This window comes from Misgurnus anguillicaudatus, chromosome 21 (assembly GCF_027580225.2).
Source record: "Misgurnus anguillicaudatus chromosome 21, ASM2758022v2, whole genome shotgun sequence".
Taxonomy (NCBI): Eukaryota; Metazoa; Chordata; class Actinopteri; order Cypriniformes; family Cobitidae; genus Misgurnus; species Misgurnus anguillicaudatus.
The window spans coordinates 3,836,930-3,862,411 of record NC_073357.2 but is presented as its reverse complement, the minus strand read 5'-3'; the positions used below and the strand labels follow the sequence as shown (position 1 = coordinate 3,862,411).

General features: G+C 40.3%; 2 protein-coding genes across 2 annotated transcripts; one reads left to right on the top strand and one right to left on the bottom strand.

The window, feature by feature from the left end:
* Positions 1-6,526: 6,526 nt before the first annotated feature.
* LOC141353311 (zinc finger BED domain-containing protein 4-like) lies at positions 6,527-14,379 on the top strand. The gene is made up of 6 exons (XM_073859799.1): positions 6,527-7,452; positions 7,619-7,839; positions 7,923-8,079; positions 8,303-8,753; positions 10,143-10,489; positions 14,169-14,379. The coding sequence occupies exons 1-6, from the start codon at positions 6,527-6,529 to the stop codon at positions 14,377-14,379; spliced, it is 2,313 nt and encodes a 770-aa protein (XP_073715900.1).
* A 2,369-nt stretch (positions 14,380-16,748) lies between these two features.
* On the bottom strand, positions 16,749-20,977 carry LOC129417613 (zinc-binding protein A33-like). Its single transcript, XM_073859639.1, has 7 exons — positions 20,917-20,977; positions 20,553-20,806; positions 20,063-20,137; positions 19,740-19,967; positions 19,015-19,156; positions 17,427-17,453; positions 16,749-17,293 (listed from the first exon to the last, which is right to left on the bottom strand). Exons 1-7 carry the CDS (start codon positions 20,975-20,977, stop codon positions 16,749-16,751), a joined length of 1,332 nt encoding a protein of 443 aa, XP_073715740.1.
* Positions 20,978-25,482: the final 4,505 nt, after the last annotated feature.

The window sequence follows — 25,482 nt, the reverse complement described above, 5'->3', positions numbered from 1 at the left end:
AACTCTCTTAGAGGTCTGCATCCCTCTCATCAGTACAAAACTATGAAGTGGAAAAACATATTCACACTCTTTGGACATAAAGTTATATGGTAACATGAGCCACATGAAGTTTACAGCTCTGTTGTTTATCAGTTTCTTATACAAGTTAAGGTTTTTAATAGGGTTCGTTTCCAAATAAACTGAAAATGTCCTACTGACCTTCATTTCTATTTTGATTATATTGTTAACTTCTTAATAAACCTCAAACAAACGTGTACATTTGTCCTCACATTCTTTACTGTAGTTCCCTCCTGCCTCATCATTATGCAGCTCATTATGCGAGCCTTTGTTTGCTAGCTGTCAATCAATCCTTCTCGCATACGGCCACTCTAAACAAAAAGTGTCTTACAATTTCTAAATCAATACATTGTTTTATGTGAATAAGCAGGCAGGATGATTTTCACATCATTTTAAAGAAAAAACTCTAGGCTACTAGATTCTGTTTAGGAAAGTCTTGTTAAAACATGTTTAGTATGGGTTTTGTGAACTTATATCAGTGACTTAAAATTTTTGCTTTTTTAAAAACCACGCATAAACCTTTTTCTCTGAAAAATACAAACATGTACATACATGTAGCTCATATAATATTTTAGCTCAGTTTGTGCTGAACACAGTGGTATGAGACACTTGCCATTATTATGTTTTAAAGCAACTGAAAGAAGACCAAATGTAAGAGCATGTCAGAACCTCTGAGAGTGTCCCAAAATGGTCGGACCCCAGAGGGTTAACATAGCATTCACATAAAATGTCCAGTAAATGTAATTATCCCGCAATAGTTATTTTGTCTAGAACAAAGCACTCACATACCTCATTTGGGTAATATGCTATTGCCGCAATAGGTAGCCTGTCTGGAACCGAGCGAATTTTAAACCACAATACTGTATGAAACTTGAGAGAGTTGGAGAGTCAGCCAACTTTGGGTTAACTTAGCACTTTACTGTATACGTTACATTATTACTACGCTCGCTTGTACGGTTTATCCTTAGCTGCAATATTCTACTTATATTATCTATTGATTTTCTGTGTTCTCCCCTACATTTACTCATGTAAAGCTGCTTTGCAACAATTAACAATTGTGAAAAGCGCTATATAAATAAAATTGAATTGAATTTACAATATAAACAATATTTGTTTTCGATTATAATTAGTTTGTTTAAAAGTAGACATTTCAGGCTTTCTTTGGATATGTGTATCATGTTTGTATGACGAGTATTCACTGAGTTTCAATTGGTTTTCATAACGTGTTTTGAGAGACAGCTGGCGGAGACAGAAATGTCTGAATGCGCACCCTGTTCATTTTCTTTATTTGACAAAAACACAGAGATTTGTTGTTATTGTGAATGTACCCATATTAAAGGGATACTTCACCGATTTAGCATTCAGCTTTGTATCTGTAGAAACCCGGCAGTATTACTGAATGACCATGTTTCCCTCCATCATTTCCCCCTGAGAGGAGAGATATCTGCATTTTGGTTCTGCAAAAAAGTCCTCCGATGATGCAAAAATCGTCATATTACATCATCGGAGGACTTTTTTGCAGAACCAAAATGCAGATATCTCTCCTCTCAGGGGGAAATGAGGGAGGGAAACATGGTCATTCAGTAATACTGCCGTGTTTCTACAGATACAAAGCTGAATGCTAAATCGGTGAAGTATCCCTTTAACTCTTTCACCGCCAGCGTTTTTAAAAAAAGTTGCCAGCCAGCGCCAGCATTTTTCATGATTTTCACAAAAGTTTTAAATGATGTCAAACACGTAAGTGTATGATTATTAATGATGGAGTATTTTAAGTTGATTCTGCTATTATGAGGAGAAAACACGTCAAAATGTGGGCCGCATTTTTGGACCCCAAGGAGTGAAAGGTCCTGTTATTTTTTTGAAGCTTTGATTGTGTTTACAGTGCCCAATAAAACATGTGCTTATGTTTCACGTGTAAAAAATGCGGTATTTTCCACACAATGTACTTATCGAGTTCTGATTGTGTAGCTTGTTCCCTTTCAGTCGGTCACTACGACGTCACGTTGTGACTGACGAATTTGGAACTTGCTAGAGAGACCAATCTTCTTCGAGAAATACTAAAATGCCAATGAACTTGGCATGCAGGTATTTGCATAATGTCGGCGCCGCCCCGCCAGGTGCATATATAAGCAACAGGTGCAGAATACCAAAATTAGCTTTTTCGCTTCGAAAGACATAACTAGCTGCTATTGAGGAGCTACCTGCTCTGATAGAGTACCCCATTTGCTGAAGTTGGTTGGACAAGCAGTACCACAGCGGACGCTCGCGGTTTCCACTTCTTTTCTTTTATTTAAGTTAAGTGTGTCGCCTCTCCCCTGTGTGCATCATCAACTAGCATCTAAAGAGTGTATTTTCCCTAAAAGAGTAGCACGAGTAGCACGTGCCCACAGAGATTTGCATCTTTTTAAAGATGGGTTTTCGTCCGTGCAGCCTTGGATGTGGGAAGTATCTGGGTCCTAAGGATGGTCACGAGCGCTGTCTCTCGTGCATGGGCCTCGAGCACGCTGAGGGTGGATGACTCTCTTGGATCTGCGGAGACGGGTCTTGTTCCTTCGAGATCGACGCCCGCCTCCTTCGAGTGCTTAACGCCGCCACGGTGTGGTAGCGAAGCTCTCAAAGGACGACCTCTGCCTCACCATGCTGAGTCGTTCGGGGGATTCGTCCTGCAGCTTTCAGCGCCCCGATCCACAGCCGGTAGAGGTTCCAATGGAGACGGCAGGCTCGTGTTCTGCGGTGTCTACCGAATCTATTGGTCCTCCTTTAGGTCCCTCATCTACCGTTGCATCAGCGGGGGGGCTGTCTCCCTCTGAAGTCGACTCGGACGCCCTTCCTCCTTCTGGTCGGGTCGCAGCACCAGAGTTAGACCCAGAGATGATTCATTTTGCGTGAAAGCACGTCGTGTCTCTCCCTATTCGAGTGTGCGTTCGCGTGCTCTGTTTCTCAATGAATTGGGTGTGACGCGAGCAAGCGCAGTGTCTTCCATGTTTCTGAACTTGAGCAGAGGTCTTTCTTCACTGAGGACGCGGGACCCGTATGGTTCCGGGTTTATATTTTAAATGGTCAGTCGGGTCCGGTTAGGTCCTAGTTTAATTACTTTGGATCCCAAGTCTGATTAATATTGTGTTTATAACCCGAGTCGATCGGAAAACGGCCATGAGCGCTACCGCGCTAAAGCTGGAGTGCAGTTTCAGCCTTCCTCCGGTTTCTATGGTGATGGTTCTTGTTACGACCACGCGCTGCATTTGCTTTCTCACATATCTTATTATTTCTTATTATTAATAAACCATATTTTTTCTAAAACCATATCCATATTAAGTTTGCACAGAGATTCTAGCGCAAAAGCAGTGCTAATGTCAAGCCCATTGCACTGAACGAGCAAAGCAATGTAAAGTCTGTCACCGGGACAGCAAGTAGACTTTTAAATCTGAAATAATGAGTGGATTAAGCTTTTTTAATCAGCAAGACAGAGAGAAATAGAAAGATAGGCACTTTTACTGCTTCTGCTCTATCTAATATAAATGATAAACATTATAACATCAGTCACATTTATAATCTATAGACCTGCAATGTCTATTAATATACTATACGTAGTATTGTATTATATTGAGTTTGATAAAAGGGGTATAATTGCTTCATATATCAGTGCAAAAACAGTAAGTGTCAGCTTTGTTAATGGCAAAGAAAGTTTGGGGTGGTTAGATTAATGAAATATAATGTGAAATTAATATTCATTTTCAATAAATCAAAGTATTGTGTTGTGTCACACATTATTAGTTCTTAATCACATGTATAGTAGACCATTATTTGTCAGTGGGTAATGATTGCCCTTTTCACCAGCTACCACCACCAAGTAAATTTCAGATCTGTGGGAAACACTGCAACGTTTAAGAAAACAAGAAGGCATGTGGTTTAAAAGATGGCAAGTAAAATAAAAAGCATATCTGTATGCAATACAGTTTCATTTTTGTTCATTATTATCTAGAGAGCCTTAATATAACTTGAAAAAAATATGTGCGACCAAATCATATTTTGTGCCAGTAACTGAAAAAGTTGGTAGCGCAAGTGCCACCAGTCGAAAGGTTAGTGTAGTTTCCTGCTCCTGGAAGGTCTCACATACCAGGACCTGTGGGAGAAGGCCTCCGCCTTGCATGCCATGGCACTGCGGCAGGTTCACCAAGCGAAGGCTTTGAGGGATCTGCATGAGGGAGGCCACGACTCGCCTGCCTTCTCGGAGCTTCAAACGGCCACTGACTTGGCACTAAAGATGACCAAAGTTACCACCCAGGCAGTCGGTCGTGCAATGTCCACCATGGTGGTCCAAGAGCGCCATCTCTGGCTGTGTCTGGCCGACATGATGGAAGTCGACAAGAACAAACTCCTGATTGCTCCCGTCTCCTAGACCGGCCTCTTCGGCGAGTCAGTGGAGAATTTTGGCCAGCAGTTCTCCGCCGCACAGAAGCAGACTAAGGCGATCGCTAAGATCATGCCGCGGAGGAAGAGAGCTGCCCCTGGTCCATCAACGTCGGAGCCTCAGTCTGCCGCTCGCCGAGAGCGTCCTGCGGCGCCCACCTCTGTTTCCCATCTCGCGATAGAGCCGGACCCTCCAAACGAGATGATGTCAGGGTTTTACAGCCAGTACTTCATCATACACAAAAAGAGGGGTGGGTAACATCCGATCTTGGATTTGCGTGTACTGAACCGTGCACTTCTAAAAATGCCGTTCAGGATGATAACGTCGAAAGACATTTTCCAATGCATTTGTCCCCCAAGATTGGTTTGCAGCCATAGACCTGAAAGACGCGTACTTTCATGTGTCCATTCTCCCTCCCACAGGCCATTTCTCCGCTTTGCGTTTGAGGGGAGGGCATATCAGTACAAAGTTTTAGTCTCTCTCTCCCCATGTCTTGACGAAATTAGTGGAGGTGGCGTTAAAACCCCTGAGAGAGAGCGTTGTGCGCATTCTGGCTTATCTTGATGATTGGCTTATAATAGCTCAATCTCGGCAGACGCTGTGCAAACACAGAGACTTAATGCTTCGGCATCTCGCTTGTTTGGGTCTTCGGGTCAACTGGGAGAAGAGCGTGTGTACAGTCAATTCTAACGTTTTTCAAAACTCTCAAAGGCAAGTCAGTGGTCCCCCTGAAACATTTCAGAGGCTCCTGGGGCATATGGCAGCAGCCTCGGCTGTAATACCGCTCGGGCTGCCCCATATGAGACCGCTTCAGTGTTGGCTTCGCGACTGAGACCCGAGGAGAGCATGGTGAACCGGCATACACCATGTAATTAGCACACCTGCGTGTCATCTCACTTTCACTCCGTGCATAGACCCGGCATTTCTTCGGGCTGGTGTGCCCTTCAAAATTCAGACTTTGGGACCCAAAGTAATTTTACTATGACTGACCCGGACCCGACTGACCATTTCAAATATAAACCCGGAACCATACGGGCTGCGGGTGCTCCATGAAGTCCTCTAATGGTAAAACTTTGCTCAAGTTCAGAAACATTATGGATAAAATGTGACACGGGCTTGTTCGGGTCGCACCCAATTCATTGAGAAACAGAGAGCACGTGAACGCATACCGAACTCATCAAATCGCACACAAAATGTCATTATTAAAGAGTGTCATCATCACGGAAGAACAAAAAAGACAAAATTTGATGCCAGATATACTTGGGCGCTTGTTAATGTACCTGGGCGGCGCACCAAAGTAAAGTCAATGTGTGAGAGAGAGAGGGAGAGAGGGGGTGATGTACAATATACAACAAAATATTTAAAGTAAACCATAAATCTGAACTGAAATTTAAATCATTTGAAATAATGTTGTTAAATATGGAAATAACTGATCGTAAAAACAAACAGCTTTCTTTTGGCCTAGCTACAATCTATAGACCTCCGGGCCACCACACAGATTTTCTTAAAGAAATAGCAGATTTCCTGTCTGAGCTGGTAGTCACTGTAGATAAAGCTCTTATCGTTGGTGACTTTAATATCCATGTTGATAACCCAAAAGATACTTTAGGATTAGCTTTTATGGATGTTCTAAATTCTCTCAATATTAGACAAAATGTGTCAGGGCCAACGCATACCCGTAAACACACATTAGACTTAATTCTGTCAATCGGGCTCAATTTTAATGACAACGAAAAATCACCCCAGAGCGATGCAGTTTCAGACTAGGGATGTCCCGATCCGATCACATGATCGGAAATCGGCCCCGATCACGTGATTTCAGACTCGATCGGAATCGGACGTTACCTCCCGATCAGGACTCGGATATTTATGTTAATATATTCTCATTATTTTTTTAACAAATCTATATTTATGCGGTGGCAAAGAGTTAGACCCTTTTTAATTCCAAACAGAAACAGCAACGCGTGCGGCATGACATCACTTTGTTGCAGAGACGCTATTGGTTAAATGCCGGGGCAAAGTAAAACACGGAAGCAACTTAAAGCTGAAAGTGTGAGTATGTCGTCTGCGGTCTGGAAGTATTATAAAGTTGATGACAACAACGTTGCCATAGCAAACTGCGAGATATGTAAACTTGGGATTTCAAGAGGTGGAAAGGAAAAGGCTACGTTTAACACCACAAATCTGATACGGCACCTCAAAAACAAACACCCGACACAATACAGCGAGTATACCCAGGCAACCCAGCCGAAGACGAGTCAGCTCACGCTGCAGGAGAGTTTGAAGAGGAGAGAAAAAATGCCCCATGACAGCGCGAAGGCACAGGACATTACAGCCAAGATAGCACAAATGATCGCAATGAGTGACCTGCCATTCGCCTTTGTAGAGAACCCTGGATTTCTTATGCTTATGGAGCACGTAGAACCACGATTTGAAATGCCGTCTCGTCACTATTTTACCGAGAAAGCTCTGCCAGCCCTTTATAAAAAGATTACTGACAAACTACTTGTCATGTTATCAGATGCACCCCATGTTTCATTCACCACAGACATCTGGAGTTCGTCCGTAGCTCCCATGTCTCTACTAAGCCTTACCGCACAATGGATTGATTCAAGTTTTGTTTTACGCCGTGCGACCCTACATGCACAGGAATTTCGCGGATCGCACACCGCAGAGCGCATCCAGCAATCGATGGAAACGATGCTCAACAACTGGAGAATTGATAAGCAACGGGTCCACGTAATTTTGCGTGACAACGCGGCAAATATGAAGAAAGCTATGAGGGATATGGGGGTGCCAAGTTTGGGCTGTGTCGCCCATTCCTGTCAACTCTGTGTGCATGAGGGTCTGCTGTCTCAGCGCAGCGTGACAGAGACTCTGGCCAACGCAAGGAAGATTGTAGGCCATTTCAAACACTCCCCATTGGCCTACTCTCGACTAGAAGACATACAGATGGACCTAAATATGGATATCAAGCGCCTACAGCAAGATGTACAGGTGAGATTCCTCTAGTAACATTGTTTAATGTATGTCTATTGTATTATTATTTTATTTCCCATACACTTGATTTAGTAAGCCACTAATACATTGCGTGCTCTGCACTTAATAATTTGCACAAACATAAAGTGAATCATGTTCTCTTATGTGCAGACACGATGGAACAGCAGCCTCTATATGCTGCAGAGCCTACTGCAACAAAAAACGTGCTCTTAGTGTCTTTGCAGCTGAGCGCACTCTACCAGCAACACTGACAGCTCACCAATGGGAGCTGATGAAAAAGACTGCTGATGTGCTATCCCCATTTGAAGAGCTGACTAGGGATGTGAGCAGGGAGACTGCAACTGCAGCTGATGTAATCCCTGCCATAACAGGTAATATATATTTTTATGTATTCATGTTGTTTGAAACAAACTATAATCCCATGCATTCATTAAGTCATTCATTCCCTCGTTAGTCCTCAGACGTGTTCTGTCTCGGGAGGATGATGATGACCAGGGAATAAAAACAATGAAGAGGACTCTGCTGGAGGCAGTGGAGAAGCGCTGTGCTGATATTGAAACTGAGCCACTCTTTTACATTGCCACTCTTCTAGATCCCAGATACAAAGATGGGCAAGTATAGTAAAAATAAAATGCACCTTTTGTACATCATGTTTATATTTACTTCCTTTTTAATAAAGTTTTGGGTAATTTAGTTCTAAGGTTCGATTTATTTTATTTTATTGTTTGTTAATGAGTACATGTGTAGGCAGTTGCTTAACTGAAGAGCTATGCTATGTGTTGTCTCTTCTTGTCTTATTGTTTTTAATTGTGTGTTACTTTTATCTGTTTCTAGCTTTTTCACAAAGTCAGCCAACCTGTTGCATGCAAAGGAACATCTTATCCAGGAGGTGGCAAAGACAGAGGGGAGGAGGGCTGTCAGTGCAGTGCCAGAGGAAAATAAGGCTGCAGCAGCAGAGCCAGTGAGCAAGTCACCACGTCATGAAGCATGTAGCAGCCTGGACATCGCCTTTGAGGAAATCTTACAAGAGAGGCAGTCACAGGGACGGTCCGTGAGTACCACATCAGCAGAAACTCAAGTGCAGACCTACCTCTCAGAAAAAAACACCCCTAAGAAAAGCGACCCACTTCAGTACTGGAAAGAACATGCTTATCAGTTTCCGTCTATGGCTGCTGTTGCAGCTCAGTATCTCAGTGCCCCCTGCAGCTCTGTGGACAGTGAGAGACTTTTTAGTGCTGTTGCAAACATCCTTGATGAGAACAGAAACAGGCTCAAATCTGACAAGGTAGAGATGTTAGTTTTCATTAAGAAAAACATACATTTCCTTCTGTAAAACTTACTACTGATGACAGTAAGAGTTAGGAGTGCAGTTCCTAAAAGCACATTACTGGCTTTGCAAACACTGTGGCACTTTTATTTTTTTCTTTGTTTACATGCCTGCCGGGTATTTTAAGTTGAGGTGCTATTTGTTTTTATAGAGTTTTTTTATATTTACTGTTGCACTAAAGTCCAAAAGTGAAGAATTTATGTTATTTATTACTTGATTGTTCAAGCTACCTCACAGAAGTGCTTTGTTTTATAACGGAGTTGTTGAATGTTAAAATAAGGTGCATTAAATAAAAAATAAGAAACATCCTGGATCTGTTTTTTGCTCTTCTTTATCCTTTTTTTATGTATTCTATAAGTATCGGATCGGGACTCGGTATCGGCAGATACTCAAAATCAAATGACTCGGACTCGAGGGCAAAAAAACCTGATCGGGACATCCCTATTTCAGACCATTGCCTTGTGTCATACACTGTACTTCTAGATAAGATCACTCGATCCACAACATGCTACCAACAGACCAGAACAATAATTCCCACCACTAAAGATAGCTTTATTAACACTCTTTCAGACCTGTCCCAAATGAAACATGTAGCAGATAACCGTGAAGATCTAGATATTGTAATAGAACAATGGTTGTTCTTACACATTGGATGCTGTTGCTCCCATTCGAAAAAAGAGAATCAAAGAAAAACCGTCAGCTCCATGGTATGAACATCACACTGCAGCCCTTAAAAAAAAATGGAAAAAATGGAAAAAAGTTATAGAAGCACAAAGTTAGAGGTATGGTGTGCAGCATGGAAAGAGAGTGTTCAACACTACAGAAAGGCTATAAAAACCACCAGATCTACCTATCTCAGCAAGCATATTAAAGAAAATCATAATAACCCTTGTTTCCTCTTTAGCACAGTTCAAAACTGACTAGAAACAAAGAACAAACAGAAACCAATAGTAGACACAGTACTAAATATCTTTAGCTCATCTCTAGAATTAGGATACTGTAATGTTGGTGCTTAAGCAAGCAGGCAGATACTGAGAATCCAATTGCAGTATTTATTAAAGTTAAAGTTAAAACAATCAAAAGAGGCACAGGCAAACACAGACAGGAACAAGGCATTACACATTCAACGACCGACACCAGACAACTGAGACACTGGGATTATATACACATGGGTGATAAGATAACAAGACACACCTGGGAAACAATCAATACAAAGACCAATGAACAAAAGAACTACAAAGGACTACAGATATGGTAGACATGGACAGGACTTCAAAATAAGAGTCAACACAGGGGAAACACAGAACAGGATCATAACAGAGCCCTCCCCCTACGAGCGGCTTCCAGACTCTCCCATGGGAACAACAAAATTGTTCGGGTGGGCGGAGGAATGGAGGTGGAACCAGGGGAGAGACGGAGGGCCAGGTGCTTGTAGTGACCAAGGGGCAGAAGGCCAGGGCAGGGCCAGCAGAGCAGGAGGCCAAGGCGGTGCAGGCAGAGCAGAAGGCCAAGGCGGTGCAGGCAGAGCAGGTAGAACCAGAGAGCAAAGCTGAGCTGGAGACCAGGGTGCTGTTGCAGACAAAATCAGCGAGCTGGTCGGAACCACAACCCATGGTGGTGCTGGAGGTGCTCTGGGCCTGTAAACAGGGACAGGAGAGAGAGAGGCTGGCAAAGCCAGAGAAACAAAACTCAAGGTAGGCGGAGCAGAGAGACTGATTAATTCAGACATAGTCATTTTTGACCAGGCAGAGAGTTCATTTGAGTAACTTCCTGTGAAGCAGAACAAAAAACAGACCAAGCAGACCACAAAGCCAAAGAAAACACAGAAAATTCCAACAGTTCAAAAGATTCGAATGACTCATTTGGCTCAGGTGACTCCAAAGAATCTGATGATTCGGACAAATCAGATGACTCATTTGACTCTGTTGACTCACTGGACTCAGAAAAAATGAAAAAATTGGTCGGACCGGCTGACGTGATCGATCCGGTTGACGCGATCGGCCCAGCTGGTTCCGTTGAAGCGATCGGCCCGGCTGGTTCCGTTGACGCGATCGGCCCGGCTGGTTCCGTTGACGCGATCGGCTGGTTCCGTTGACGCGATCGCCCGGCTGGTTCCGTTGACGCGATCGGGGTATCCCCCAGGTTTGAGACTAAACGGTTCGCACAGGCCTCAACTGGGCTGACTGGTATAGCAGCCATCTTGCCAACTGACTCGGAACTGGTGGCAGCCATTTTGCATTTTGTGAACAGGTTCGGGACTAGGCATACAAAGGACTGGACTAGACAGGATTAACGTAGTGCATTGAGGCGTCCGTGGCTGCTCTGGCTTCGAATCCCACGGACCCCGATACTTACTGCCCCTCCAAAAAATATTTAGGAGCGCCGTCCACCTCGACCCTGGTCACGGTGAGAGAGGACCCGCCCAACAGTAGTGCAAGGCTCACATAGTCCGTGAAAGACCCCACTTCGCGGGTATTGGGCATTATATACCTGATATTGTCCTCTAGCCCCAGGCGGAAAATGTCCTTAAGTGCTTTATCCCCGAAATCCACTTGGTTAGCGAGGTCCAAAAACACTTCCACATATTCCTCAACTGGGGAATCCTCCTGGCATAAACAAAAAATAATTTCTGCTGGATCCATAGTGATCGGTCGTTCTGTAATGTTGGTGCTTAAGCAAGCAGGCAGAGACTGAGAATCCAATTGCAGTATTTATTAAAGTTAAAGTTAAAACAATCAAAACAGGCACAGGCAAACAGACATGAACAAGGCATTACACATTCAACGACCGACACCAGAAAACTGAGACACTGGGATTACACATGGGTAACAGATAACAAGACACACCTGGGAAACAATCAACACAAAGACCAATGAACAAAAGAACTACAAAGGACTACAGATATGGTAGACATGGACAGGACTTCAAAATAAGAGTCATCACAGGGGAAACACAGAACAGGATCATAACAGATACGTTCCAACAGCTTTCAAACTAACAGTTATTAGACCGCTCATTAAAAAAACACACCTTGACCAGGGAGATCTTAATAACTTTAGACCTATCTCAAATCTCATTTTCTTTCTAAAATATTAGAAAAAGTAGTGGCAAGCCAGCTCCGCACATTCTTAGCAAAAAATAGTACGTATGAAAAGTTCCAATCAGGATTCAGGCCCCACCATAGCACAGAGACAGCACTGCTTAGAGCTACAAATGACCTCCTCTTAACATCTGATCGTGGTGAAATCTCACTCCTTATATTACTAAAACTTAGTGCAGCCTTTGACACAATAGATCACACAATCTTACTCAATAGACTAGAAAACTATGTTAGCATCAGTGGTCAGGTGTTAGCCTGGTTTAGATTGTATCTAACCAATCGCTATCACTTTGTTTACGTAAATGAGGAGGAGTCATATCACTCAAGACAAACAGACCCAGTTCCGGTAAATGTGAAGGTCGGAACATCCCTGATTTACTAGCCGTACTTCAACGTGATGCCCAGCTGATGCCTGACCAACCACCACCTGCAGAACCCGTTTAATCTCCCTACTGGTTTACATATATATCAAGGGTTTTGTCCTCCTAGGCCTTTTTTCTCCCGGCTAAAAAAAGTCTGGGTTCTGCTGCTTATGCTATCTGTATTATGTTATGCTATCTGTCGATTTTTCTGTGTTTTTCCTTGCTTCTATTACTGTAAAGCTGCTTTGAAACAATTACCATTTGTGAAAAGCGCTATATAAATAAAATTGAATTGATTCGAAAAGCAGCTTAGCTTAGCAGAACGGTTTGAGCCAAAGCTGGTGACTGACGTATTCCTGTGGGCAGAGCTTAGTTAGTTAAATTAGAATAACTCTGGCATACAACAAGAAGAGAACATTCTTTTTTTGAATGATTACTGCCATTGGCTGGTAACAACCAGAACTGCAGTCTGCTGTAGCACAGAGAGCCTGAGATATATACTTTCAAAGACAATTTTTTTTAGGTGGTTTATCATATAAAAACAAAATAAATAATAATATTTGTCACAAACAGCAGCTTTTTATGTAACTTCAAAGGGTTTTCTGTAAAATGATATAAAGATATATTGCATTTATTCCACTATGTGGGTATGTGGATCAACATTTCAAATGTTTTTAGGCGGAAATTGAATACAAAAATGGTATTATTCCTCCCTTCAGTTGGAATAGAATAACTTTTGCATAGATTATGATAGAGATAAATTTACTTTTTCTTCTACAAACTGACATTAGCTGGAATTAAACAAAACTCTCTGCAGGTTTCGGGACAACTCAGGGCCAGAGTTATACACTTTCAAATACAGACTTTTGAAAAAAAAATTGAAAGCCCCTATTTATTTTTCTGTTTATTAGAGGACTGACAACACATACAACCATGTTTAGCTCTTTTAACAGTGTTTTATAAAATTTGGAAGGGTCTCCTGTAAAATGACAATACAAATTGTATAATTACTCCACTGTATATGGTTATGAGGGGCTTTTAAATTTGGGCATGCCACATTCAGGCGGAAATTCTGAAAAATGGCTCAGAGTGTAACAGGTTCTGCATAATTAAGGGTGTGGCCACTTGAGTGACGGTTGAGCAGCCACTGCTGTCACTAGAGTCGAGCTAGGCGGGCATGGTTTCAGCAACAAGTCACCTCAGCTTCGAGTGATGCGTGGTGACGCATGGCCAAGATGGCCTACTTTAAGCTTCAAAAACGATCTTCAGAAGCCTATGGGTGACGTTGTGGACACTACGTCCATCTATTTTTACAGTCTATGAGTCCAAACCGGCCATTTGCTAAAGGTTTTGAAAGGCAAATTCTGTTAAAGAAAATATATTGCCTGGCAGTGAACTTTGAGCTTTAGCAGTTCGGGTGGCCACGGGGCGCGGGCAGTTCTGGTGGCCCTGGAGGCGCGGGCAGTTCAGGAGGCGTGGGCAGGACAGGAAGCGCCGGAGGTGCCGGCAGGACGGGAGGCGCCGACAGAACAGGAGGCACTGGGGCGCCGACAGGGCACCAAAAATCCCAGTGACCATGACTCTTAAGGCAGGTAAGCACGAGGAGCGGCCAGCTTGGACTGGGCAGAGTTCAGGGAGCCCGAAAACAACCATCTTGGGCCGGGCAGAGAGTTCAGATAGTTCGGGAACGGCCATCATGGGCTGGGCAGAGAGTTCAGGGAGCTCGGGTGAACCAGGGGAAATAGGTGACTCCGGTGAATCAAGTTAAACAGGCGACTCAGGTGAACCAGGAGAAACAGGTGATTCAGATAAGCCAGGTGATTCAGGCTATTCAGGCAAGCCAGGTGATTCAGGCAATTCAGGTTAGTTGGCTTGAGTGTATTCACAGTAAGCAGACCACGTACACCACAGGACCATTGCAAACATGGGAAGCATGGAACTCACAGGACATACCTCCAATGCAAGAGGGACCACGGGACCATACCCAACCGGACTCGCACAGACATCATCTGATTATCCTCAAGGCAAGACATCATTCTTTGATACTTCCTCTTACGGAGAACAGACACAGGGCATGAAGGTCTTTTTGCAGGGAACAGAGGAGCGAGTCTTTAGCTCGTAAGGCAGAGATAAGTGAGTCTTCAGCTCACTGGAATCAGAGGAGCGAGTCTCCAGCTCACGGGAAACGGAAAAGCGAGTCCTTTGACTCAATCCCCTTGACTCGCCGGGATCAGAGGAGCGAGTAGGAAGGTAAAATAATGCGTAAATGATTTGCATCCGCAGGATAAAATTTGTTAGAGTGTACGTGACATTGCAAGCGTAAAATAAATTTGCGTGCGCAAAAACAGTTTTGTAAAGGTGTAAATCAATTTGCAAGCGTAAGAAAACTATTTTTATTCAACTTTTTACTGTTAATCGTAAGGGTAATTCATGTCTGTAAAACTGAAATTTCATATTTACACTAAATAAGTATGAACTGTATTCATCTGACCTCAGTTTTTCCGCGCTTACACTTTTGGGACGCTGAAATACTGCCAAAAGCATTGCAAGTCTGCAAACAATGGTGTGCAATCAAAAACACAGGTTCATGAACGTCAAATTTGAATAATCGCGCAGAATCTGTCTCTGTGTGTAAAATAAACCAGTTGTATATGTTGTGTACGGAGGGAAAACTATTTCCTGAAATAACCCAACATCTACTGGTCCCTCTGCGCTTGCAGTTTTGTCGCAAATCTCTCACTCATTTGAGTTTGTAAGCCTGGATGGGAAGGCGGGGCTATGAAATGAGGCTCCTGATGACTCATTGTTTTCTCTGTTCTGATTGGTTCAATATAACACCAGAAGTTCTCTCAGTATCGTCCACGAGGCTGCAGGAATACTACTTTAATGACTTAATACATAAACCTTTAAGCTGGCTGACATGTGTTGATTCTGAATTTTAAGCTGGTGTTTCGTAATATATAATATATAATAATGTAATATATATAAATATAAGAATATATATAAAATTTATAAAAGTGAATTTTAGTTATGTATTGTTTTTAACAATTGTTCATACCAAAGCAGCTTCAAATAAAATAGAAACAAAGAAAACAGAGAAAGAACAACAAAGCATGGCAGTTTTTTAAGTAGACTAGGATGGAGTATTTGGTGCTACATTGAGTCATTTCTTATTAAATAATGTTATAAATAGTAGGCTACTGCATTCCTTACCATATTATTATGGTCTAGGATGGAGTACATGGATGTATTCATTATTGTTAGTAGAACAGTGTAGCATATAATTCCAAACTATATTCTCATATAGTTCATGAAGCTGTGTTTTTGATTGCACACCATTGTTTGCGGACTTGCAATGCTTTTGGCAGTATTTCAGCGCAAAAACCGTGCCAAAAGTGTAAGCGTGGAAAAACTGAGGTCAGATGCATACAGTTTAAACTTATTTAGTGTAAATATGAAGTTTCAGTTTTACAAGACATGAATTACAATTATGATTAACAGTACAATGTTGCTAAAAAACTTATTTTCTTACGCTTGCAACTTGATTTACACCTTTACAAAACAGTTTTTGCGCATGCAAATTTATTTCACGCTTGCAATGTCACGTACACTCTCACAAATTTTATCCTGCGCATGCAAATCATTTAGGCATTATTTTGCCTTCATAAGTGTGTCTTCAGCTCGTGAGGAACAGAAAAGCGAGTTCTTGGCTTGTGGGGATTAGAGAAGCGAGTCTCCAGCACGCGGGAGACAGAAAAGACAGTCCTCGGCTCGCGGGGATCAGAGGAGCGAGTCTTCAAATTGTGGGGAACAGAAAAGCGAGTCCTCGGCGGGGATCAGAGGAGAGAGGTTTCATCTTGCAGGGATCAGATGAGCGAGTCTGCAGCTTGCGGGGAACATAGACAGGAATGGTGACGGCCATCTGGTGCAGGGGCTGGCAGATCTCAGAGGTAAAAACCGGATACTGGTGAATGTAGGATGAGGTGGAAGGCACTGGGTGATGGGTATGGTGAACTGGAGGGCATAATTTGAAGATCATGATCCAGTCCCAAACGAAAGCAGTTGTTAAGGGCTGAATCCCTCCAGCTCACCTGATGGGCATTGTCCGTGAATTCCAGCACATAGTCCTCCAGAGGCTGGCCATCCTGGAAAATGGTGAAGATTGAACGTGCCCCTGGTAAGGGAGGGTGAGGGATTATGGGTAATGAAGTCCAGAAGGTGAATACAGGGGGAAAACAAGAGGGCACAGAGAATGGAGTTGTGACAATAAGAGCAGAGAAAAATTGAATATTCTTGGAAAACACTCATTAATAGAAGATTATGACATTTTATTTTAGTCATATTGTGTAGAATTTAATAATTTGTATTTGAAAATAAAGTTCTTTAAACAAAGATTGCTGTATATAATATTAGAAAAACAGAAAATTTATTTATTATTTTCATATAGTCCTAATTTTTCATTTAATATTTTATATTCTGGATGTAAATGTATTAGTTGTAATGAACAGGTGAGATGATCAGAGGAGCTGAATTTTTACCTTTATCATTATTACATGGACTAAAGAATGGAAAGAGTTTCTCATTGAAAGTTTGATCAGTGAAAGAGTAGATATGAGACCTGGACTCTACATCATAAAAACAAACCAAACCCTCCTCATAATCCACAAACACCCCGACCTTCTGTGGTTTCACTTTCACACACAGAGAGACAGGAGGACCAGCAAGAGCTTTATATTCATTCTCATTCCTCAGCTGCACAGTCCAGAATCCATTCTGAGGAGTCTCTATGATCGCTCCCTTTCTGTTAATAGATTCTCTGGCCACTCCTAAATCCCAGTCAGTTTTGTCCTTCACCTGAACCTCAAAATAAAATCTCCCTGAGGCGAATCCCTCTTTTCCCAGGACATAGACACATGGATAAAATCTCTCTGGATTATCTGGGAGTTCATGTTTAATGTCTCCATGTCTCACTTGTTTTCTTTCTTTAGACAGGATTAGTTTTGGATGAGCTGTATCAGGATCCAGAGTCACATCCACTGAGAGAGAGATGAGAGAATATGAATGACAATATAAAGATGTTGATGTGTTTATAATAGTAGAGATGAGTTTGTGTATGTAAAGTATTATTGTTCGTGAATGTGAGAGAAGAGTGTAGATCACACATTGTACCTGCATACTGCTGCATCTTCATCAACACTGTCAACACAAATCACAATAAAACATCAGCAACAGTTTAGAGAAGAAATTTAAAAACATTTGACAGATAACAAGGATTTGTAACAATATTTCTATAGCAGATGATTTGTGGGTTATAGCAGCAGTTTATTTTTGTGGTTACATGCAGATTGTGTTTCTTTTTTATTATTTCTCTAAAACTTCATGCACATTTCTAAAGAACAGAGTATTTTTAAATGGTGGGGAAGCAAAATAAATAAATGTTTTTGTGATCTCTTGTGTAGTGTTTTGTATTCGCTCAAGACACTTTTGTGTTTTCAGTTTTTTGACTCTTTCCTAACTTATTTTCCCGACAACCACTTTGTACATTTACAGTATTTCTTTTGCAAAAATAGTTTTAAATACACTCTCAGATAAAAAGGTACAAAAGTGGTCACTGGGATGGTACCTTTAAAAAGGTCCTAATATGTAACATTCAGGTTCTTTGAGGTACAAAAGTGTAATTTTTGAAAAGGTACCACGGTGACTTTTTACTTTTGTACCTTCCTTTCTGAGAGTGTATTAGAAATGTTTCATAGCATGCATTTAAATACTTTAAGTTTTACACTTTGTGTCTGAGAAAAGGGCAAAACAATAAAATCATGAATAAAAACTTTGCTATAGAGCCGCATCACACGACTACGAGAGATATTGTGTTTCGATAACACAAATGTGTAAAAAATGTAAAACAACAAAGGAAGGTCTTTTAAAGCAATTTTTTGTGCAGAACTACTTACTTCTGCCATGGATTCGAAGCCCAGAATGACAGGAAACCCTTTCAGATGTTTGTTTTGAATATCATAACTAGCGTTTATAATCTGTGCTAGTTGCTGGCAATTGATGCACTCTTTGGGTGCAACTCCCGTTAAACAAGTTAATTGACAAACTGTCACTTATACACCTGAAACAGAGCGCTCTTGTTGATCACTAGTGATTTGTCCTTGTTTATTGAAGTACTTATGCTCTTATTTTAAGTGTCTGTGACATGAAGGTGAGTGGTGAGCAGATGAGTGTTTAAAGTCGCCATGAAACGGAAGTAGCGATTGTCTTATTTTCCCTGTGGTGACGTATATCCGAATGAAACGGCTTCTGAAATTAAATAAGGCAGAGCTGGATTTGAATTTGTCCATCGAGATCTGATTGGATCGTTTGAAGTTGGGTCGTGTTGCTAATTGCTAATTGCTGCGATCTTCTCCTGGACCCCACCCACCTGCCATACCATATGACCGGAATTAAGGAGAGACCGTTTTGAGGAGGGGAGGAGATTTGCATTTTTGATTAAAGATTAGGAGCACACACAATTTAAAAAATAATGAAGCTCACAGATAAGTCATTTGTTAATAATACCACAATGTTAAAAAAAAAATATATATATAGTTTTTCATTTCAATTTCATTGCGACTTTAACCGTCACAAAGATGTGACTGTACGGCTCAAGTTAGTAATTTTGAAATTACCAGTTGAGGAATGATACAAACAGTGAAGCGGTTCTGCTGTATATTAATAATAATCACTGATCATTGATGAACTAATATTCACCTACCAGTTTGAGTGAGTTTCTCATTGAGAGTCTCCTGTAGTTGAGTCAGAGCTCTCCTCAGAGTCTCCACACTCACATGAGTCTTCATACTGATCTCAGACCAGTTCTTCATGTCTGGAGCTCTGTACAGGGATGATGAGCCAATCTACAGCAGGAGAGTTTCAACATGATCTCACAAAGTTCCGTGGGATAGTCACGGAATTTTGTGCTCATTTTTCCGTGGCATTCTCACGGATCTCCGCATTTTTCCGTGGCCCTGCTACGGACTGTCTTTTCCGTGGCATTCTCACGGATTGGTTACTCAACTGCTTTTTCCTATTTTCAAACCATTTTTGCTTCGGTTTAGGGTTAGATTTGGTGTTTGCATTAGTATGTCACTTTAAATATTGGTTTATACTATTTTTTCTGATTTATTCGTTTATATTTTCTAAACTTTAAACAATTGTTGCCTGGCGTTGGGGTTAGAGTTGGGTTTGGGTAGGGATGTCATTTCATGTAAATCTAACCCTAAACCGAAGCAGAAATGGTAAGAACATAGGACAAAACAGTTGAGTAACCAATCCGTGAGAATGCCACGGAAAAGACAGTCCGTAGCAGGGCCACGGAAAAATGCGGAGATCCGTGAGAATGCCACGGAAAAATGAGCACAAAATTCCGTGACTATGCCACTGAAATTTGTGAGATCAGGTTGAGGAGAGAGAGAGAGAGAGAGAGAGAGAGAGAGAGACATTGACCTGTATGAGATGAAGATAATCTTCACTGTGTTTGATCTTCTTCAGTTCACTGTCTCTCCACTTCAGCTCAGTGATCTCCTGCTCCAGAACTTTAATGAGATCTTCATCCTGTTTCTCTTCCTCCTCCATCGTCTCCAGCAGCTCAGTCTGACATCTCTCAATGGAATTGATCATGTCACTGAAGAGCTTAACACTCGCTGCTTTCTCCTGCTCTCTGCTTCTCTGAGAAATCAGTTTTTCATTACAATTCATCACCTTTATTTATAAGACAAATCAAAACATTATCATCCATCAAATATTTCACATCTTCAACTCACTTTTCTGAGTTCTGCTGATTGTTTGATGTATTCAATCTTCTTGATTCTCTTCTGGATCATCTGCTGAATGTCTGTCTGTGTCTTCATCAGTTGAGTCTATAGACAGACACATTTGATCATCTTCTGACAAAAGATCATGTTGTTTGAATATGTATAACAGATGAATAAAGCATGTATTAATGTTGTTATGAACTCGTACCTTCTTCTCTTTACTCTCCTCCTCTAGAGGAACAGTGTTGTGATTCTTGTGATCTCCATCAGTACAAAACACACAAACACATGTCTGATCATCTCTACAGAAGAGCTCCAGAGGTCTCTCATGTTTCTCACATATATAGTCCTTTATATTCTCCACAGGATCCAGCAGTTTGTGTTTCTTTAAACTGAATTTCTCATGAAGGTCCAGATGAGTTTCACAGTAAGATGTCTGACACATCAGGCAGGACTTCAGGGCTTTCAGTTTTCTTTCATCACAGATGTCACAGAGGACTTCAGATCTTCTCAGACTGAACTTTTCTTTAAAGATCAGCGTGACCTCTCTAAGTGTTGTGTTGATCTTGAGTTCTGGTCTTTTACTGAATGTTTCTTTACAGTATGGACAGCTGTAGATCTGACTGTTGTCCCAGTACTGTTTCAGACAGATCCTGCAGAAGTTGTGTCCACATGGAGTGCTGACTGGATCACTGAACACATCCAGACACACACCACACTGAAGCTCTTCAATCAGAACTGAAAAACACAGACATCATCATCAACATTTATCACTGACACACTATTTACCGTATGTCTTAAATTAATGGTAAGAGTTTATATAATAAATAATGTGCTTTGGGTTGTTTGCTTACATGGTGGTGGAGTCATACTCTTTTTTCTGGTCCATCTTGGTTTTGGTGATGTTGGTGAAGATTCTGCCATTGTGTGTCTTCTCTTTAAAACTTTTTTAGAAAACAGTGACAGTCACATTTTACAGCTTTTTCATTCTGTCTTCAGTTCACATACAATACTTCCTGGTTCACTTTGAGTCGTGTTACTCATTGACAGCAAACACTAAACTTTGATTTACTTCACTTTGATCAAGTAATATCATATTATCATTTTACTGTAGATCAGTGCTTCTCAACTATTTTTTGTCACGCCCCCCCTAGGAAGAAGTAAACAATTCGCGCCCCCCCCCCAACTCTCCGCAGCGACTGTAAATATTATAATTTGTCTATAAAATTACACATCTGCAAAACATTGTATCCTTATTAACATTAAAGAAAACACAAAAAAAGAAATATCAATCAACTTACAACAAAGAATAACTTTATTAACATTGTTTTTTTAGTCTGTAACAGAAAAGACTTAAAGGAGCATTTCAGCGGTAGAAACATTAATCTTTATTTTAAAGTGTGTCATATTTGTAGTCTAAATGTAACATACATTTAGAATTTGGTGCCTATTTGACCGAGAAAAGGGGTGTTTGTAGTCTCACCCCCTTAAAAAAGATATAGGACTTCCTTCTTTCAATGATGCAAAATGATGATTTTTACATCATTGAAAGAAGGAAGTGCAACACTGGAATCTGTATTTCTCCTTTCTCAGTGGCAAGTGAGAAAATTATGCATGACCATTCAAAAACATGACTGGGGTTCTAACTATACAAAGCTTTATGCAAATGAGTGAAGTGTCCCTTTAAAATGCATCAATTTGCCTGAAATAAAAAAAAAACAATCCTTATTTAAAGTATAATATTTTTTGACCATTTGATACTGAAAAATTAAATTAAATATAATCAATAAATAATAATAAAAAACTCAAGCGGCTTATCAGCGTGATTGGGGTGTAATGTCTTTAAGTGACGGTGCAAAAAAATCACTTCCTGAAAAAGTATTTTCCACAGGGTCTTGTGCGCCCCCCCTGGGGGTCCCGCCCCACTATTTGAGAAGCACTGCTGTAGATTAATATAATTCAACTAGTTTAACTCATACATTAATCAGACATTGTCTAATGTGTTCTAGTTAGCCATAAACCCTACTGAACCAGAAAACTAACATTAGAAACTTGTTCAAAGCAATTTCTCATATATTTCCATCATGTTACCTTTGAATGAGTATCAGATGTGTTCATGTACGGCTTTAAAAATCTTAAATATCTTATTTTTTTTAAAGAGATAAAGAGTTTAAAAGCTTGCAGCTTGTTGACCTTCAGTTTAGTTTCACTGAAAGTCCATAGTTTACCTGTGCTGATGTCATAGCTCCTCCCACATTTCCTCTTACATGGAGCTGATGTGTATGAAATGTGTTTGGTGTGTGTTTATATACAACTTCATAATAGTTATTTAAAATTGTAAAAACAAATATATTTAAACTTTAATTATAATACTCCAATTTTATGGAGGACGAAGAGTGCAAAAATAATAAATAAATACATAAATAAATACATGTACAAAGAAATATATAAAACAAACATAAATAAATAAATACAAAAATAAATATGCAGAGAAATATAAAAAACAAACATAAATGAGTATTGCAACTTTGATTTCTTTATTTTTGTATTAAAATATTTTTAAAACTTTTATTTATTTCTGTATTTAATTATACATTTTTATTTATTCTTTTATTCATTTCCACATTTATGTATTTATTTATGTGAACATTTAATTATTTTTTTACATTTATTTATTTATACATTTATTTATTTAAACGTTTATTTATTTATACATTTATTTTTTCCACATGTATACATGTATTTATTTCCACACGTATTTATTTATACACTTATGTGTCTAATATGTTAATGAGGAGGGGGCGTGTTTTTCTTCAGCCGTAGCAATGGAGCACAGAGTGGCAATGCTACAGTAGTGTATACACGTGTTCTGAGGCCACAACAGTCACATCTTTTGCTCTTACAAAATGACACGCAAGGGAAGAGCGTGGATGTGATTTTGAGTGTAGTGCAAGTGAAATGAATGTTGAGAGAGGTGGGCGAAATGGCAAAAATCACTGTTTAAGTAATTTAATATCACTGTTTCTGTATGTATTTACAGGATAAGCATGCATATTCTTTACCCCGAACATCGCGTTATAAACATCCGTTCGGGATTCTTGCACACATTACAGAATCCGCATCTTTAATAGGTCTGGTAACAGACAGTGAGACACGATAGGGTGTGCACATGAAATACACTGATCATATTTAATAAACATATGCAGCTGATAGATCATTGATAGAGCTTGATGTCAACGAGGTTTGTGCACGATAAGGAGAAAAACCACACGCACTTTCACTGATGCCCACAAGCATATTGAATATTGCGTTTGAAACGCGACTGAAAATCACTTTAACATTCGCGTTTCTTAATTTTGTATGAACAACGCTTGATATAATCATTCATATGCCTGAGATGTACTCAGTCTCCTCTTCCAACGTGCCCCTCTCAAACACCAGCGCAAGTTGAAACACACGGCTCGTCCAGTCGGACCCCTCGCTATCAGCAGGCAATGGTCATTGCTGTCTGTCCTTTACACATCATAAAGTTATGGCAAAATGCAGGCGTATGTAAAGGCAAGCAGATAGGCATAGAATATAAAGGCAACAAGTTTCACGTTAAGTGTTCTCCAATAGTAAAACATTATAAAGACACTGCATTACGCGGAGTAAGACAGTGATATTAATAGACAAAATTCAGTACAAGCTTTAAAACATAACATGTACAGGCAATAGACCTTTCTCACAACTTCCGTATTTATGACCGGAAATACGCAATCGTGGCGGAAATCTACTTCCTCCGCAGTCAATGCAATGTAAAAAGCCGTATCTGTTCCATTAATTCCCTGTTGATGGTGAAGTTAGACTCAGGCTATCCGGCGAGATTAAGGACCTAACTTCACCATAAGAAAGGGGAGCACTTATGTATGCAGCAGACCGTTCACTAAAGACAATTACATTTTAGGGCTCACTGGTCGCCGCTTGCAATCAAATGCTGTCTCTACCCATTTTTCTTGGAACGAGTTCACCCCAACACACAAACATACGATCACAGACATTACCAGACAAAAATGTTAACTGATAATGAAAGCATCCGGCTAACGTTATTGTTGCTACACACAAGACGTTCACTTGGACAACCATAGGCAGTAATTGAAGGTAATTGGTACCATAATGCTTAATTCAAAGCAGACTATAATGTTTTAGTAAGGTAGTCTATATCATCTACTATACATACATTATGTTTAAGTGGACACTCTAATAATGTGTTATTTTAGTTGACAGTTCAGTAACAGTTAGACTCGCTCTCTACTTACCTTGATATTTATAGACAAATTCTTCATGGAAAAAGATTTCCTGTATCAGTCGTGTCACATCAGCAAATGTAATATTTGGCAAATCCGTTAACAAAGTTGTGTAGACTCTTTGATCCATTTTAAACTTGCCCGGGTTTGTGTTTTTCTAATGTGTTGACGCTTAACAGGAACTCCGCTTTCACGACGATTACGTATTTCCGGTTACTGTGAGAAAGGTCTATAGCTGAGACCGGAATATAAAAGCGACCCGATAAATACAGTGTTTTCACGTCATATCGAATGATAAGAAAATGCTTCTCTACAGTTCATTATAAAATTCATACATAATGTCCTAGTAGTGCATCACATAACGTTTTCATCATCTCACAGGTTATAAAGTTTGTGGCAATCTAGCTTTCAATATTTTTCTGTCATTTGGCTGAGGTTAGGGTGACCACCTGCTAATAAGCCCAAGGGGGGACAAGGGGTCTGTTTCCGAGGGACAATGTGGGACACTCCCTGGCCCGGCGGTGCACCCAACCCATGGGCAGAGTTATTGATAGTTTACCCATGTTTAGCACAACACCTTACACTGCACAAAAATTATTTTCTAGAAAAAGTTTCTTACTATTTTTGTCTTGTTTTCAGTAAAAATATCTAAAAATTCTTAAATGAAGATGCTTTTTCTTGATGAGCAAAACAACCCAAGAAAATAAGTCCAAAAATTTAGACCAAAAATATCAAATTTTAGTGATTTTGTGCTCAAAACAAGCAAAAAATCCTGCCATTGGGGTAAGCAAAAAAAAATATTGAAATTTTTTCTTAAACACTAAATTCAAGAAAAATGTGCCTACCCCATTGGCAGATTTTTTGCTTGTTTTATGCACACATTTAGATAAAACTGAAAACAAGACAAAAATACTAAGATTTTTTTTCTTGAAAATAATTTTTTGTAGTGTACATTTCATATTAATAATGCCCTATTATCCCTAAACATGTGTAATTGCTGATGTATGCTCATGAATATAGGGCAACCAATGTGTATTTTTTTAAATAAAGATTCATAATATTTTGAACATTCAATGAATTGACAGATGCACTTCCACTTACGATTTACTTTAGCTATTTTTATTTATTTTTCATTACAATTTA

Excerpts from the sequence above, each read along its gene's own strand:
- LOC141353311 (XM_073859799.1), top strand. The coding sequence starts at position 6,527 with ATGTCGTCTGCGGTCTGGAAGTATTATAAAGTTGATGACAACAACGTT. Across the intron at positions 7,453-7,618 it reads ATGGATATCAAGCGCCTACA|ACACGATGGAACAGCAGCCT; the intron begins GCAAGATGTACA and ends TCTTATGTGCAG. Across the intron at positions 8,754-10,142 it reads ACAGGCTCAAATCTGACAAG|ACTCTCCCATGGGAACAACA; the intron begins GTAGAGATGTTA and ends AGCGGCTTCCAG.
- LOC129417613 (XM_073859639.1), bottom strand. The coding sequence starts at position 20,977 with ATGGCAGAATCTTCACCAACATCACCAAAACCAAGATGGACCAGAAAA. Across the intron at positions 17,454-19,014 it reads TGAGAAACTCACTCAAACTG|TGTTGATGAAGATGCAGCAG; the intron begins GTAGGTGAATAT and ends TTGTGTTGACAG. Across the intron at positions 17,294-17,426 it reads GAAGATGCAGCAGTATGCAG|TGGATGTGACTCTGGATCCT; the intron begins GTACAATGTGTG and ends TCTCTCTCTCAG.